We start from the raw sequence: 15,341 nt of genomic DNA on the forward strand, positions 1-15,341 counted from the left end.
AGGGCCCCCTCGAAAGATCAATAATTTCAACTGAATGGCAAAGCGCTTTTCTGGATCCCCAGAAAGGTCCCCAAATGCTTTTTTTGCCTATAGGGCCCCCAGAAGTCTGGGGACAGCTCTGGCCATGATTCAGAGTAGGATACCTGCTGATGAGCATGGCTGTGATGATGGGCTCCCAGCCTGTGTGGAGGAGAAGGCGGCTAGCCGGGTGCCTCTGGGAGACGACCACCCACAGGGGGGTCAGACACAGCAGGAATCCACAGACCAGGTAGGAGAGGTAGGGATACGGATCTGTGGAGAGGATGGATACTGATCAGGGTGGGAACTTCAATTAATTATATTGTTATATTGTTTATAAGTTTGTCTACTCTAGTACTAACCACGTTGGCAGGTAACAAATCATTTTTCTAAGATTCCATTCTACTGTACAGTTAGTTTAGGTGGGTCAGAATGAAATACTTTTGTATTAATCGGTTGTTGACCGATTTGAAAAATATTCTGGATGGCACAAACTGCACCGATCTGGTCCTTGTTTACCTATGGATGTGTAGAGCCCTGACTAAAGGCTCTGGTCTTTGTTTACCTATGGATGCGTAGAGCCCCTGACCGAAGGCTCTGGGCCCTGTTCCTTGTACCAGGCTAACTGAGTTAGCCGGATAATTTTCAGGATAACTTGACATAAGTCAGACCTTTCGGTTCCCCGAAGCACGTTTATCACTATGGCAACAGATCAAAAAGTTTGAACCTGCTCCAGCACAGGGTTTAGTTCAGTTAGCTGGATAAACTGGCCACGCCCCTCACAAAAGAATGCCAGCTCCCTTCCTCACAGATCCCATTATACCATTCTGAATTATGTTTTTGTGCTTCGTTTTTCTAAAGGGGGCTTTTGAAATGTAAAATAATAGACCTAAAATGCTGATAATAAATCATATTCAGCCTGTGGATTTACTTTGTCCTAAATAATGCACGTCATAGCTATACGGCGCACGAGTCGCGACACACACTATGTGGTTATTTTAATAACGGAGCATTGCAAATGTGAATCCCGCTGGGATATTTTTAATGAATGAAACGAAATGAATGAATCGGACGTTTGCCTCTGATTCATTTCATATTCTCCGCTGTGGATGTATTTGCGCCCGGATTGTGTTTCATTCAAGCATAAATTGAAGCGTCTTTAAAGGTCAACCTCCACGTTGTATTTTTGTTCAATAAACAATGTGGACTAGGCCAACAGTGGCTTTCATGAAGAAGGGAAACAATAAGTATTGAAATTGACCCAGTTTTAGCGTTTTTATCAACATTAAGTTAAGAGCATTTTATGCCAGAGGTTTGGATAAGAGAACTCAATATGTTACTAATGAAAATGTGCCTATATGTGATGATGTTGATGAAAGGCCAGAAACAGAGCCGGATACCATTTGCTCCAAAAGAAAGGGATTTAAACCACGCAGCGTGTTTACCCCTCATCTCAACCCACCCTCAGTGGAGACATTCTGCAGATTGGTACAACTTGATGTCCTTAAATTATGTGAAACCAGTCACAAAGCCCACCTTTACCCTAATTTATTAGAATCAGAGTCAGCAGCTCTCAAGGATCTTATTAAGAACGATGATTTAATTTTTAGGAAAGCCGATAAAGGTTCCGGAATCGTGCTCCAAAATAAGAGTTTGTATGTATCCGAGATCAATAGACAATTGAACGATATTGAGGTTTATACCCTTTTAAATACAGACCCAGTATTTAAATTTTCCGCGGAAATTAAGACTACCCTTAAAAGCCTTAGATTGGCAGAGGTGATTACAGAAAATGAATTTAAGTTTATGTTCGTAGAGTACCCAGTTACGCCTATTATTTACACTTTACCGAAGATCCATAAGGATCTGGTTAACCCTCCTGGTCGACCGATCGTCTCTGGTATAGGTTCCGCTACAGAAGAAATCTCGCAATTTGTTGACTCGCATATTAAGGATTTGGCCTCTTCTCAGCGTGGTTATTTGAAAGACACTACTACATTTTTGAACAAACTTTCGACCTGTAATATTAGTCCCTTGGACTTATTAGTTACCATAGACGTAGTCAGTTTATACCCCAGCATTCCACATGCTGACGCGCTGGACGCACTGAGTTTTTATCTAAACTCGAGAGAGGAATTACTCCCCTCCACAGAAGCGCTAGTTAATCTAGCCGACCTAGTACTAACTCGGAATTATTTTAGATTCCAAGATAAATACTACTTGCAAAACAGAGGCCTCAGCATGGGCTCCCCAGCCGCTGTGAACCTAGCCAATCTGTACATGTCCAAGTATGAGTCTGACCACATTTTTAATAATAACCCGTTTGAGAAATTCGTCAAATCCTATATGAGATATATCGATGATATGTTCTTTATTTGGTCTGGTACATCGTCTGATCTTGATGCCTTCCTTGAGTACTTGAACACCTGCAGAGAAACTATAAAGTTTACATTAAAGTCTGATATACATACTTTACCTTTCCTAGATGTTTTGATCAAGAAAGCCCCGGATGGTATTTCTTTACATACAGAGGTCTTCAAAAAGGAGACAGACCGTAACTCGTTCTTACATTATTCCAGTTACCACACTCCTGCCTTGAAAAATAGTCTACCTTTCAGCCAAATACTCCGTTATAGGAGAATTTGCGACACTGAAGATAGATTTACTGCACAAGCAGAAGTTCTAAGAAGCAGTTTTCATGACAGAGGCTATAGTGTCGATTTGACACGTAAAGCCCTAAATAAAACCAATCTGATTGATAGGGCCTCGTTGTTTATCCCCAAAAAGAAAAAAGAAAACACAGACAAAGTATCTTTCGTGTCCACTTTTAGCCCCATTACGAAAGGCATACGGAGCATTGTCAATAAATATTGGCATATTCTACAGTCGGATCCAATAATAGGGACAGCGTTTCAACATTCGCCTAATTACTTTTATAAAAGACAAGCGAATTTATCCAACCTATTAGTTAAAACCGACTTGCCCGTAAGGAAACCTACACATTTTTTGTCTAATATCCCTGATGGAAATTTTCCATGTCAAGCCTGTGTACAGTGTCAAGGCATGATCAAAGAGAAATTTTACACGCACCCGAAAACGAACAAAAAAATACCTGTTAAAGGGCGTATCACGTGTAATTCAGCCAATCTTGTGTATCTACTAAAATGCCCGTGTGATTTTTCTTATGTGGGGAAGACAACCAGAGCCTTTAAAACAAGAATCAGTGAACATAAGTGTTCAGTGAGAAATTCAGATATAAAGTCGTCAGTAGCTAGACACTTTTCCAGGTGTAAACATACCGTTAACGATCTCAGATACATGGGACTTGAGCTAGTCCACAGGCCCGCGAGAGGGGGAGACAGACATAAGTTACTGTTACAACGGGAATGTTATTATATCCACCTGTTTGATTGCATAGAACCTAGAGGAATGAATGAAGAGAACGTTTTAACCTGTTTCCTTTAAGTACCTTTTATCTATATGGTTTAATCCAAGTGGTTGTTTCCTGCAAGAGGTATGTTTATCCTTTGATGCTTAAAAGAAAAAAGAAAAAAGTATAGGGGCTAAATTAGCCCTATAAACTACGGGCATGTTACATAGCAAGTTTCTGGTATGGTAATGTAATGCAATTTTTGCTTTTGCTTTTGTGTTTTTTATGTCTTTTTATATGTCTTTTATACATGGTATATTTGTATAATTTGTATTTACTAACAGACTCTATTTTGATAGGTCTTTTCTTTTGTCATTGAGGACCAATAGACTCAGGCACACCTGCGCTGTGATGTCATTTCCTGCCAAATCATTAACCACCTGTGTGTATATAACCATTATCTTGACTGCAAGTCCATTGCAAGCTATAACACTGAAGAAGGAATACATATTTCCGAAACATGTTTGTTTCAGGCTGCCATAAAATTTTGAACCTGAGAGTGCTGGTCTGGCTTCACTGCTTCTTTTATATAATACTTAATGGGATTTCAGCACCCAGTGTCGTATCTTGAGAGCGCGGTCTAACTTGACATTTGATACAGTACAGATATCCTCATAAGTATCTATTAATTCGTATCAATTAGATACTCTTTGGGCTTGTTTTTATCTACTTAGATAATAGTTGAACTAATCGCTAGCAAGATCTCATTCGATTATTCATTCCATTAAGCCTACTGCCAGCAGGCACATTTAAAGAAATATAATCTGATTGATTGGGGTAATGAGGGACTTAAAATTAGCTGTATTGTACCCATTCTGCAATCTGTTAATAAAGTTTTCAATCAATCAATCAATCAATCAATGCCGTTAGAAAATCTGGATTTTTGCGATCGACACCTGCTGTCTTTTCAGGTGAGGCGACCCTGCGCAATTATCCTGAGTATCAAGTCTGGTTCGAATTAACGAGACTGAATCAGCGTTCGAGGAACAGGGAAAGCCTGGATTCAAACATTGAGTTAATTGAATCTGGCTAATGGGACTTTTGATCGACTTAGTTGAACCAGGTATGGGGAACAGGGCTCTGGTCTTTGTTTATCTATGGATGCGTAGAGCCCCTGACCGAAGGCTCTGGTCCTTGTTTACCTATGGATGTGTAGAGCCCCTGGCTGAAGGCTCTGGTCTTTGTTTACCTATGGATGCGTAGAGCCCCTGAATAAGATAAGATAAGATAAGATATTCCTTTATTGATCCCCTTGGGGAAATTCAGGCATCATAGCAGCATGGGGGGGAGGGGGGGGGGGGGTACAGGTAGTAAAACAACACAGTGTACAGGTAGTAAAAAGCAACACATGCAGTGTAAACAATTTGATCAATATGGTCAATATAATTTACTATCTGACTAGCTGAAGAAATATTCACAGTATTCACAGTGTCACATAAGGTGCAGTATGCATAAGGTAGTGTTATAATTTACTATCTACTGAGTATACATTATACATTATATTAAAGGATCTGGTCCTTGTTTATCTATGGATGTGTAGAGCCCCTGACTAAAGGCTCTGGTCTTTGTTTACCTATGGATGTGTAGAGCCCCTAACTAAAGGCTCTGGTCTTTGTTTACCTATGGATGTGTAGAGCCCTGACTGAAGGCTCTGGTCTTTGTTTATCTATGGATGCGTAGAGCCATGACTGAAGGCTCTGGTCCTTGTTTATCTATGGATGCTGTCAAGAGACCTGAAGAATCGAGAATCCCAACCTTCCAGCCAGGGCAAATTGCACCTCACCCAGGGATCTGTATCTGACCAAAGCTGAAATGGGTAAGAAAGCAGGTCCCATAGGTCTGGAAAATAAGGTGGTAAGATTTCAGGAGGAACAAGCAGAAGAAAGCGTGAGGGCATGGCTGAATCCAGGAGACCCCCCTCAGCCAGGGACGTTGGAGTGGTACAAGCAGTGCGACAGCCTAGAGTCCCCAGATCAACAACCATCACCCAAGAGACCAAGGGTGATAGTAAAGAAAGAGGTGAGTAAACCTAAGAAGACCAGGACCAGGTGGAACTGGGTCTGCAACTCAGAGAGAGGAGGGGAGGAAGAACAGCTGTCTGAATCGTTGGATAGTACTCTGGAGATGGATCTTCATCCCAGAGACCCCAGAGTGCAGCCCGGGGCCATAAGACGGGAGCTCTACTCACCCTTCCTACCACCATTGGCTCCAGACTATAGCCCAACCGAGGGATGGCTGACAAGAAACCCAGAATCAGGTGAGATGAAGAAGAGTGTGATTGGTCTAGGTGAACTGCAGACTTCGGACTCCTTCCTCAGACCAGAGGCAGGACCAACCCTTCCGACCTACTCATCGCTTCCAGAAAAGAAGGGAGATCTCGTCCAAGGATGGTATGATGATGTAAGCCTGATACCCTTCGATGGACCACCAGAGGATACAGAGGGAGTGGGGCGAGACGGCGTTGGAGATCCTGATAAGAGAGATGGAGGAAGGGATCCTGGAGATGGAGCACGCCCATGGAGACCATGGAGAAGGATAGGTAGAGTGGATCAAAATGATTGATCCAGCGCCACCAGCCCTGGGGATCCAGGAGGTGCCGGGGAAGGACGAGGTTCCAGGGGAGACGCTGGAAATACTTACCTTAGATTACGAGATTCCAGACCATGATGGTCTTCCAGATGTACTGGAGATACACGCCCCATACCATGATGGTCAATGGACAAATTGCTAATTGGACCGGTGCTGAATACAAAGTAGGTGCCAAGAAGAATAACTGCAATAAACACAAGTAACCTCCAGAGGGCAACGACGGGAGCAAATACTTATAACCAATGTCATGTATGACTGAAATGAAATAAATCTATTATAATCAGCATACACAGAAACATGATTATTATGAAAACAGAACTGTATCTACCACACCAGTGATACTGAAAGAAAAGAAAATAAGAATAAAATGTACTCTACCACACCAGTGATAATGAAAGAGAATGAAATTAATAAAATGTACTATGTATAAAATAATTCAAGCAGAAAAGGTTGTGACTGAGTGAGGTCATAACTGCATGGAAGAAATGACTCGTGTGGGAAATGGCCCACAGAAAAGGTGACTCAGAGTAAGAGAACAAGTCTGGGCAAAAGCAGATAGGAGGTCATAAAAGAAAGTTCTGGTAAAGATTGGTCAGAACTTAAAAAGACAGTAATTGGTGGAGCAGAGAAAGGAGGGAGGACCAGGGGGAACAGAATGCCTATATAAAGGGCTGTTTTACGAGGTTTAAGCATAGAGCTGGGATCGGCTCTCAGGGTAAGTTGTCCTCTGCCTGAACCAACCAGATGAGGATCGGAGGACTGTTCCACACACTACGGAGACTTCGAGGGGATCATTAGCAGCTCCGACAAGCACCTAAGTGAGTATACCAGGCTCCGTTGTTCGGGATCGAGAGCTGTGGGTCAAACTTGAGTGCCTTCAAAGCTCACTTTCCCGTCTTGGCTCAAGCTGGGAGTGCCGGCACGAGAAGGCACTCTTTACTCAGGAAACCCTTGGAGTCCCTAGCTGTGTGCGAGCGATAATTCTCCTCTGGTCCATCGCTCTCCCTGCTCAACCAAGGGCATTGGCCCATGGCCCGACTCCCTGTACGGGGAGGCGGGCTCATTGGTAGAATACAGCATCCGAGTATGATAAGGGAAGGTAATGTCGATCTGATCAATCTACTAAACTCTCTCTTATGACCTCCAGAATAGTTATATACTCAATCACAGTATTATGATTCTAATTTGTCTTTAATTTGTTTTCTTCTATTAAATGGTTTTGATTTGTTTTTATATTTTTATATTTTAATTTGATTTCCTATTCCTCTATTAAACTGAACTGTTGCCTATTTCCCCATGTGCAAACGTAATTGAATAAAACGTATATCATTGGAATTAAAGAGATTGTGTGGAAATTCTCTCTTTTACCCCGAGAAGGGGGTTTTCTGGATGGTGATCGTAAAGGTTTAGGTATAGTGTGCATTTTAACAGGTTCTCAAAGGTTACTCTTAAGATAAACATTTCCCTGACTGTGAAAGTATACTCATGGTTAAAGGATTCCAACACCCACACCATCAGACTCAATCGTAAGTAGAGAGCTGTCGTAAATTGTGGTGCCTTCAGTGGTGTCTCAATCTACCGGCTATTCATTGAGAGACGCTGAGGTTGAAGCAGGGGAAGACCACGAGACGGAGACAGTGAGTAAGTTGGACGAATCTCTACGCCTCGCAGCTTAGACACTCCGGGAGGAGCTTGTTTGAATCCCCCAGGTTTCCGGAGCGGCCCCTCTAAACGAAGAGCTGCTGAGTCTTGTACAAGGCTAATTACTGGGATTGAACAATGCGTAGAGCCCCTGACTGAAGGCTCTGGTCCTTGTGTATCTATGGATGTGTAGAGCCCCTGACTGAAGGCGCTGGTCTTTGTTTATCTATGGATGTGTAGAGCCCCTGAATGAAGGCTCTGGTCCTTGTTTATCTATGGATGCGTAGAGCCCCTGACTGAAGGCTCTGGTCCTTGTTTATCTATGGATGTGTAGAGCCCCTGACTGAAGGCTCTGGTCCTTGTTTACCTATGGATGTGTAGAGCCCCTGACTGAAGGCTCTGGTCCTTGTTTATCTATGGATGTGTAGATCCCTGGCTGAAGGCTCTGGTCCTTGTTTATTTATGGATGCGTAGAGCCCCTGACTGAAGGCTCTGGTCTTTGTTTACCTATGGATGCGTAGAGCCCCTGACTGAAGCAGGATAGGAAGGCCAGGGTGATGAGGTCCCCAAAGCTGGCAGCCATGGGCGTGGCCACATTGTCAGGGTTGACACCTATCATCTGGGAGCCAATGATCACGCCGACCATGATGACACCTAGAGGAGGGTGAAAGAACAGAGGAGATTGTGCTGTAAAAAAGTGGAATGGAATCAGTCCACGAAAGAGGCTAATTTAGCATAATGTCCTGGTAGTGAAAGGGTTAACCTTCTGTAGTGTGGTAGTGAAAGGGTTAACCTGCTGTCGTGTGGTTGTGAAAGGGTTAACCTGCTGTTGTGTGGTTGTGAAATGGTTAACCTTCTGTAGTGTGGTAGTGAAAGGGTTAACCGTCTGTAGTGTGGTAGTGTTATGTGTGGGTCTATGTTTGTGCCCCCTGATCAGGCGCTCCTAATGTGATTTGTCATGTCTAGTTGTAGTTCTCTGTCCTGGTGTTGTAGTCCCTATCGTTCTTTCCCCAGCTGTACCCACTTACAATTAACCCAGGTGTGTCTTGTCTCGTCATCCCCTCATGTATAAGTATTCTGTCTTCCCCTTTGTCCGGTGCTGATCCTGTCTGTGTAGTAGGTGTTCTTGTCTGTCGTTACTTTAGTTTATTCTTCATTTCATTCACGGTAATTATTTCATTAAATATTTATTATAAAACTACTTTGACTGCCGTCTCCTTTGTTGTGTTGCATTGACTCGACATCAAGCTTAAAGAATGTCAATGACAACGTAACAGGTAGTGAAAGTGTTAACCTTCTGTAGTGTGGTAGTGAAAGGGTTAAACTGCTGCCGTGTGGTTGTGAAAGGGTTAACCATTTGTTGTGTGGCAGTGAGAGGGTTAACCTTCTGTATTGTCGCAGTGAAAGGATTAACCATTTGGTAGTGAAAGGGTTAACTGCGACCTTGCAGAGAGATGCTAGTGAGAGAAAGAGAACAAACACGTGGATAATGTTGAGGGTGTATGAGCAGCGATGTGTTGCTCATGGGATGAGATTGCACTCCGGGCAACCAAAGTTTTGTGAGCAGAAGCACGTGCACGCACACGCACAGGAATGCGCTGCACTCGACTGAGGCTGCGGTTACACCTTAGTTTCGTTTTCACATGAGTTTCGCTTTTCCAGGTCGCAACGTAGCGGTAGCCGAGTGAGACATACGTTTTGCAACCCGAGTACAGTGAAGTAGTACACTGCCAAAGCAGTAGGTGGCAGTAGGTGGCGAACATGAAGGCAATTTTCAACCAATCAGAACTTGAATGTGCCAATACACTTCCTGCAAAGAAAATGTCAACAAGGCGCCGCCATCTTTAAATGCCTATTTACCCAATGCAGCACTTATTTTTCAGCAAAGTGTAATAAAAGTGCAATAAACAAAACGGATACATTCACTGTGTGTTCTGCCTCTCATTTGTTGATGAAACAAAACTAACATCAACACGTGACCACCAAGAGCGGATAGTTTAGTCTCAAAAAGGATCGGCAATGTTGTTAGCTACATTGTTAGCTACATGCTAACGTGAATGGAGTATGCCAGTATAACAGTATAGCATTGTGGCTAGAAGCTAACGCTAGCTCACGTTAACCAACCAGCCAGCACCAAACTGATGATATCGGGAGCTATCAGTAGCTAGATAACATTAGAGACAACGCTGTGTGTATTAAACAAAGGTGAATAGATGACTGGGCCATTTTGTTTAATGCTTGTTAAGATTGAAAGAGGAGCTTGAGCTAACAGGGTCTGATAGCTAACGCTAGCTCACGTTAGCCATCTGCAGTGCTCATGCAATCGGTAATGCTAGCAGAATGAATGGATGTAAATTAACTTTATTTAACATATTGCATAATGGGTACAATACAATACGGCTCAATACAAACAATTGTTAAGGGAATGCAGACTGTTGTAGCTTGGACTGGGGTCCTTATAACAATAACTTGACAACACATGGTAGCTGCAGCTATTTGGGACAGAGCTTGTCACCGGAAGGGCACGCAGATGGTATCTACTGCGCATGGGCGTTGAGCAACAACGGCTCCGCGCAGATTACACTACATGTTGTCGGCGAGTTTTTGGCGCTATTCCAAAACGGAAACACAATTTAGCGTTTTCAGTAGGGCCACAACGTTTCCGGCAAAAACGGCATTTCTATGTATAATAGGGACAGCAAACGTATTCAAAAACGTATAAAAACTAGCACAAAAACACTGTGTGTAACAAGGGCCTGATGCGCCAACTCGCAGTACACACCTGGCTACTTTGCATATCAATAGCGCCGGTTGTCAGGTGTTAGATTCCATTCGTAGAGGCAATTAGGCATTGTTTTTAGTCTGTCCTCATGCGAGGGAACATTTATGCGCATGCGCTGGAGCGTGCGCGCGCACCTGGGAGCGCGTGCGCATGTGGCATCATTAGCGTGCGTGCAGCCACTGTTGATATGAGCATCGCAACACTGTGTATGAGGCCGACCTCGAATGTAGGACGGTCGGGAAATTAGTCGTTGACTTGAGTCGCCGGCGTATGTTCCAGGAAACGTACGCTGGTGTAATAAGCGAGGCATCTTAGATGGTCATGAAACCAAGGTCACGGTCCGTGTTTACAGGCGTGTCCCGTTAGAGATGACATGTGTTACTTTTCTACACAACGTGTTAGTAACAACACAGAGAGAGAGTAACAACACAGAGAGAGAGAGAGAGAGAGAGAGAGAGAGAGAGAGAGAGAGAGAGAGAGAGAGAGAGAGTAACAGGGGTAAGTGGGAGTCTAGTTTTCTACTGAAAGGACACACGCTCCAACCAAACCACATCAAAAGGAAATGTTGTGGCGTGTCCTGGTGGCTCACTATGATAGGACATGTACCGTGTAATTGCAACTTCCTGGGTTCAAATAAGATAAGATAAGGTATTCCTTTATTGAGCCCCTTGGGAAATGCAGGCGTCATAGCAGCATGGAGGAGGGGAGGTATGGGCATGGTAATAGTAGAAAGACATAAATATAGGCAATGCAATTATAGTACAGATACAAATCCGATAAGAATCCGGCCTATAAGGGCGGCTACGTGGTGCAGTGGGCAAGGTGTTCACCACGAATACTGGAGACGCTGGGTTCGCCTGTTCGAGCCCAGCGCTCCACATTGCTTTCAGTTTAGCTGGTCGTCCGTACTAATGCACATTGGCAGTATTAGGGGGTGGGAAACTGATGGGTGGGGATCGGGCGTTGTGGACAGCAACTCCTACAGGTCGGTTGGTGCGCCTGCGCAGTAGAATCAGGAAGCGATGGGGGCGGCGCCCCTCCAAAGTGCAGACCCCTGACGCTGAAATATTGCGCCGCGCAGGTGAAAAGATGCGACTGCTGTTACCTCGAGTATCGGAGGGGACTCGTGCTATGTATGACTTAGTCCACATTGCAGCCGGCTTGTGGGAGGCAAGAAACAGCGTTCGAGACAGGGGAGGGTTGAATTGGATGAGACGAAATTGGGATGGGAGAAAAATAGTAAATGGGAAAAAAAGTGGATAAAAAAAAGAAAAATCCGGCCTATAGGACCTGTGTTGCATGTCATCCCCCTTCTCTCTACCCGCGATTTCCTGTCACTAACTGTCCTATATAATGAAGCAGAGATAAGGTTTATTGCCACTGTGCTCCAGTGTTCTACTGTGGACTAACGCCGGGACCCCACCAGGCGCGGGCAAGGGTTTCGTGTGAGAACAGTGCGCGTGGCCGTCCACACCGAGTCCGACTTCAGAGCGGGCGAAAGTGCACGGAGGAAGGCACGTGGCCGTCCACACCGAGTCCGACTTCAGAGCGGGCGAAAGTGCACGGAGGAAGGCACATTTACATTGGAACAGCTGTAAATGCCTAGGCAATGCCTAGTCTATATGCGAAGTCAGTCCCCGTTTGAAGATTTTTTAAAGATTTGAGTGTATTTCTATGAAAATGCGCGTGCCTCTGAATCCAACCAAAGCGGAAAAAATTTGCTTCCGCGCCAACGAGTCGCCCGCACGTGGCTGGTGTCAACAGCATGTGTGATTAACATGGGAGCGAAAGTGAAGCACTGATCGCCCACCCGCCTCGCGCCCGCATCCCGCGTTCAGTGGGTTTGGGCTGTAAACCTCTGAAGACTAGCCTACTGGATGTTGGCCAGTGCTGGGTGCGTTTCCCCAAAAAACGTACTTACTTATTTCAAAAGTAATGTTATTACTAGTTTACGTATTATTAACTGAGAGCAGTCATTTGTTAAGTTACTTGTTACATTACTTCCGTTACCTGCCCCCCCCCCCCCCCTTTCTTACCGTCATAATTGGGTACAACATCTCTGTGTGAACGATCAGGTCAGGGTAACAGATGCACCCCAAGAGAGTTTCAAACCAGACACACGTACAGGCTGCACAGTGACAGAGACACACAGGCTGCACAGTGACAGAGACACACAGGCTGCACAGTGACAGAGACACACAGGCTGCACAGTGACAGAGACACACAGTGACAGAGACACACATGCCACAGTGACAGAGACACACAGAGACAGAGACACACAGTGACAGAGACACACAGTGACAGAGACACACAGTGACAGAGACACACAGAGACAGAGACACACAGTGACAGAGACACACAGTGACAGAGAAACCTTGCAGCATGAAGGCAGTAGTGTCTATATGATGATGAGTTAAACCTTGCAGCATGAAGGCAGTAGTGTCTATATGATGATGAGTTAAACCTTGCAGCATGAAGGCAGTAGTGTCTATATGATGATGAGTTAAACCTTGCAGCATGAAGGCAGTAGTGTCTATATGATGGTGAGTTAAACCTTGCAGCATGGAGGCAGTAGTGTCTATATGATCATGAGTTAAACCTTGCAGCATGAAGGCAGTAGTGTCTATATCAGGGGTGGGCAATTATTTTTCCCAGGGGGCCGAATGAGCAACTGAAAATATGTTGGGGGGCCGGGCCAAAATTTCAAACTCAATTATGCATAATATACATTTTATTTCTATATAAAAAGCAGTAAATGGCATTGTTTTGACCCCTGGTAAGAGTGTATGTTATTATTTGGCAATTAAAAGGTGAGGTTAGCTTTCAAAAATATCATTTATTCAAATAGAATTTATTTCCAAAATGATAAACAAAATGTGAAACATTAATAACAAAGGGCATTTTGAGTTTCATATACTATTGAAACTATGATTTTCTTAGCTTTCTAAAGACATCACATCATCTTATAGCAAAAATAAACAAGACATGTCACTGAACTGTGTAAAGAAAAGTGTCCCAGTTTTGTAGCCTTTTTTACTTTACATGCAGAACTGTGCAAAAAAAAGAAAAAAAATATCAAGTGTCCCATTTCACTTGTTATATTTCCACATTTTAGTGTTCTTCAGTTCTTTTTTTTCATTCAGTGTGAGAAATCCAGTCTCTGTTGAGCTTTAACAAGTCCATCAAAGTCAGGTTGCATGTCTGAGGTGGAGATGCGAAGCACAGCTGCCAGATGTTCATCAGTGAGAGAGGATCTGTACCTGGACTTGGTAAACGTCATGACTGAGAATGTCTGTTCACATATGTAGGTGGATCCAAAGAGAACCAACATCTTCTGAGCATGTATCCTAAGCGTATATTGTGCGTGTGAACGTTGACATGAAAAGAAAAAAGTTAAAAAAAAATTTAAAATTTAAAAAAAATTAACATTTTTTTTTTTTTTTTTTTTTTTATTATCATGTAATCTTTCGCGGGCCGGTCAGAATCATCCCGCCGTACAATGCCCAGGTCTGGTCTATATGATGGTGAGTTAAACCTTGCAGCATGAAGGCAGTAGTGTCTATATGATCATGAGTTATATTTCGTATTGGCATCGCGTCCCGCTCTTAAGCCATACCGAGATATACCTCATCTCATGTACCTATTGTACTCCATCAACGAATAAAACCAAAATACACCCCTCACCTGCCAGGCCCCGCCCCTAGTGGCGTGCTACATAGTACTGGGCATGGCCACCACTCACTCTTCCTCTATTTTCGTTTCCATCATAGCGGATGCAAGACGCCCTATGCAACTAGTTGAGATGAAAGGTTTAGATAATATTGAGTACTTACGGAGATTTGCTTACCCCTGGAATCTTTGGGGTATGTTCCAACGACACGTCGGGTCTATTCTGATGTTTCCTCGTCTTGTGGCAGCAGATCGAGGAACAGCGTGCAAGGTTGGCTATCGAGCCGGCTTGCACACAGGTGAGCCTTGTGTCATCAGGCATTGATGCTAGTGTTAGTAATGCTGGTTTGTTTTGTTACACAACCAAGTTGTGTGTCGGCGCCAGGGGCGGGATGGTTTGGTGAACGTTCCACTGAAGTGGACGGGTTCCAAGCGATCCTGGAGCGTGCTGCTAAACACTAATGCTAACGCAAAATGCTAATGCTAAATGCTAACACTACTGCTGAAATGCTGGGCACGGTTCTAATGTTCCCCGCTGTGGGATGTTGCCGCTTTTCCCTCCTCTTAAACCGGTTCATTGATGAAGGTCAGTCGGTAGCTAATGTGGGGGTTTTGCTGAGTCCTATTTTACCCTTTTTACGGGTAAATGGGTTGACAACAGGGTACAGGGCGGATGTGCCGTGGCTAGGTAGCCTAGCCAGGTAGCATTGATCCTGTGCCTCGGCGCGTCTCTACAATTCGTAGCCGCATTTCTGCAGACCCCTCTCTGATTGGTTGAACTCCATTTTTGCAGACCCCTCCCATTTCTGCAGACCCCTCTCTGATTGGTTGAGCGAAGCCCCTCTCTGATTGGCCCCCCGCATGAGCCGAGACAAGCTCCTCTAGCCAGGAGTCGAAACTCCGTTAACTCCAGAGAGAGAGGCTGAACGCAATTTATACGCATGGAAGTATTGATTACGCCATAACGAATCATTAAAAAAATATACCGTTAACTGGAATATGTTGTGTGTGCCTTTACACATGTTGGATAGGATTATGTAATTGGTTTGTATAGCCTCGCGTATAACGTTATTTCGCGTGACTTCACGGTTTATTCACATTTCACAACACAGCCAGCGGTCAACTTGTTTACACTCCCCACTTACTGTACAATGTAACATTTAGATTAACCCAGTTGTCTATCTGTATGTCATATGTTACGATGAATTGAAA

General features: G+C 44.0%; 1 protein-coding gene across 1 annotated transcript in view; it reads right to left on the minus strand.

The window, feature by feature from the left end:
• slc41a2a (solute carrier family 41 member 2a) overlaps positions 1-15,341 on the minus strand; it is a gene marked incomplete at both ends in the record, with an annotated part of 166,514 nt that overhangs the window by 120,443 nt on the left and 30,730 nt on the right. Inside the window, 2 exons of the mRNA XM_084335131.1 lie at positions 144-291; positions 8,186-8,332. Of these exons, the coding sequence (XP_084191257.1) occupies positions 144-291; positions 8,186-8,332 (295 nt within the window). The remainder of the gene's footprint in view (positions 1-143; positions 292-8,185; positions 8,333-15,341) is intronic.

Source organism: Notolepis coatsorum (assembly GCF_963971535.1).
Source record: "Notolepis coatsorum genome assembly, chromosome: 18".
NCBI classification, from domain to species: domain Eukaryota; kingdom Metazoa; phylum Chordata; class Actinopteri; order Aulopiformes; family Paralepididae; genus Notolepis; species Notolepis coatsorum.